This window comes from Sabethes cyaneus, chromosome 3 (genome assembly GCF_943734655.1).
Source record: "Sabethes cyaneus chromosome 3, idSabCyanKW18_F2, whole genome shotgun sequence".
Taxonomy (NCBI): Eukaryota; Metazoa; Arthropoda; class Insecta; order Diptera; family Culicidae; genus Sabethes; species Sabethes cyaneus.
This window is the reverse complement of record NC_071355.1, coordinates 210,107,845-210,110,555: the sequence shown is the minus strand read 5'-3', so window position 1 is coordinate 210,110,555 and position 2,711 is coordinate 210,107,845. Positions and strand designations below refer to the sequence as shown.

The 2,711-nt window shown below is 50.0% G+C and overlaps 1 protein-coding gene across 1 annotated transcript; it reads right to left on the bottom strand.

Moving 5' to 3' along the window:
- Window positions 1-791: 791 nt before the first annotated feature.
- LOC128740663 (uncharacterized) lies at window positions 792-2,420 on the bottom strand. Its single transcript, XM_053836226.1, has one exon. The coding sequence runs from the start codon at window positions 2,418-2,420 to the stop codon at window positions 792-794; it is 1,629 nt and encodes a 542-aa protein (XP_053692201.1).
- Between the last annotated feature and the right edge of the window lie 291 nt (window positions 2,421-2,711).

The following is a 2,711-nucleotide window of genomic DNA, read 5'->3' as shown; positions in this document are numbered from 1 at the left end:
GAATCCAGCTTGCCGGAGAGATCGATCGGGACAAGCTATGGCAGGTAATGCACGAACACGGTTTTCCGGACAAACTGACGCGACTGATCAAAGCATAGGATCGAATGATGTGTTTCGTACGCATCTCTGGGACACTCTCGAGTTCCTTCGAGACGCGACGAGGGTTGACGGTTTATCCTGCATGCTGTTCAACATCTTGAGGGGGTGATCCGACAAGCGGGCATCGAAACGAGAGGCCAAGGGTAGCCAACTTCTAGGCTTTGCAGATCACTTCGATATCATAGCCAGGAACTTTGCGACGGCGGAGGCAATCTACGCCAGACTGAAAGCGGAGTCTAGGAGAATTGGACTAAAAATAAATGCGTCGAAGCCCATGTACATGAAAGGAAGAGGCTCAAAGGAAACAAACGCGCGTCTCCCACGGACGGTAACCGTTGACGGCGACGAACTAGAAGTGGTAGAGGAGTTCGTGTATTTGGGATCGCTGGTGACCGCGGACAACAACACTTGTAAGGAGATCCAGCGGCGCATCCAAGCGGGAAATCGGGCCTACTTTGCCTTTTGTAAAACGCTACGATCAAGAAGCATATGCCGCCGCACGAAGCTAACAATGTACAAAACCATTATTAGACCGGTAGTTCTTTATGGACTTGAAGCCGTGACGCTGCTCACGGAGGTCATACGCACCCTTGCCATGTTCGAGCGAAATATAAAACAATACATAACTTACTGGGGTATGGAGGCCTTCCGGCCCCCACCGGTGGAGGAGACACTGTCTCCCCTTGGTCGAATTAGAAGTTGTCGGAGATGGGCAGTACACAGATTTTACTGATTGCTCGTCTGTAGCTGCCATCTTTGGTTCGCACGGTCACTACACGTACGTTGCAGTCACTTCCAGGGTGAATATCAGTAATACGACCCAGGAGCCACTTGAGTGGCGGAAGATTTTCCTCTTTCAGAAGCACCATCGTTCCAATCTTAACATTATCCCGCTTTCTGGTCCACTTGGTTCGGTTGTGCAGATCGGAGAGGTATTGTGTCGACCACTTTTTCCACATTAACTGTACATCCTTCTGCATTCTTTGCCATGCTGATAATCTGTTTTCTGGCACGACGAGAGGACGCTGTGCTACAAAATGCCCTGGTGTCAGCGCCTCAAAGTCGTCCGGATCATTACTGAGCGGTGTCAGTGGACGCGAATTTAGGATTGCTTCGATTTGCGCCACAATTGTATGAAATTCGTCGTAAACAAGACTGCGTAAGCCGATGGTCCTCTTGAGGAGTGTCTTGAAGGACTTCACCGCGCTTTCCCACAGACCCCCGAAGTTCGGCGAGCGTGCGGGTATGAAACAAAAGTCAATCTTGTCATCTGCTGCTTGCTTGATGACGCTGTTCTGGAAGTTCTGGTTGTGGAACAATCTGAGCATATCGTCGAGTTGCCGCTTCGCTCCAACGAAGTTTTTAGCGTTGTCACACATGATGATACTGGGTTTGCCGTGACGAGAAGTGAAGCGTGTAAGAGAATCAAGAAACGCACGGGTGGTGAGGTCAGCTGCTAGATCTATGTAGACTGCTTTCGTGACCAGACAAACGTAGACGAAGCATTTCACTGGACGGAATTGACGCTGTGGATACGTGACCTGGAACGGCCCGCAATAATCGATTCCAACACGTTGGAATGGTATACACTTTGTGACCCTTTCCGAGGGAAGATCAGCCATTAACTGTTCTTGGATCTTCGGCCTTGCACGGAAGCAGCGTACGCAATCGTGGATTACCTTTCTAGCTAGGGTGCGAACGCTGGTAGGCCAATACTTTTCTCGAACGGATGAGATTAGGACCTGCTGGCCTGCGTGAAACAGCTTGTGATGATACTCGGTGACTACGAGCTTCGTGATAGGGTGACGATGATCGAGAATGTACGGATGCTTTCGACTGGACGATATGGTTGCGTTTTGTAGCCGGCCGTCAACGCAGAGTATTCCATCTACAAGTTGAGGATTCAGAGATGCTATTCTGGACGACTCTCGAACCTGACGACCGTTGGTGAGGTCAAAGTATTCTTGGAAGAAGGATTCTTTCTGTGCCATTCTCACCAATACGCGGAGTGCATCGTCGAACTCCTTAACAGTTATAGGTCCAACCTTCCGCACGCTATTGTTTGTTGGTTGGGAATTGAAGTCAAAACGAAGAGCGGCTGCTGTCGCCTTAACTAACGCAGAGAATGATGAGAACAGATAGAAAATATACCACGGTTCGGTGCCTTGAGCTACCACAATAACGACGCCTTTCTCCTCTAGGGTAGACGGATCAAATTCTTCGGAATTTTGCTGAGATTGTGGCCAATGATCTTCGTCCAACGATAACCAGTTGGGTCTGTACCACCAAACGGACTGGTACTGCAGCTGTGCTGGAGACATCCCTCTTGAAATAATATCGGCAGGGTTTTCAACGCCTGCAACGTGATTCCAAGTCCCTTCCTTCGTGATGTGCTGTATTTCGGAGACTCGGTTTGCGACGAACTCCTTCCATCTGGACGGCGGTGAAATGCTGCGGCCGATATTTGGCGGAGTACAAACTAAAAGCGGAGAGTGGCGGAGGCGTATGAATCACTAGCGACAGGCACTGCTTGGGGAGACTCCCAACGTACATCTAGCGAATGTTAGCAGGTTACGGTGGGTCGGACACGTCGTAAGGATGCCGGACGATAG

Excerpts from the sequence above, each read along its gene's own strand:
- LOC128740663 (XM_053836226.1), bottom strand. The coding sequence starts at position 2,420 with ATGTCTCCAGCACAGCTGCAGTACCAGTCCGTTTGGTGGTACAGACCC.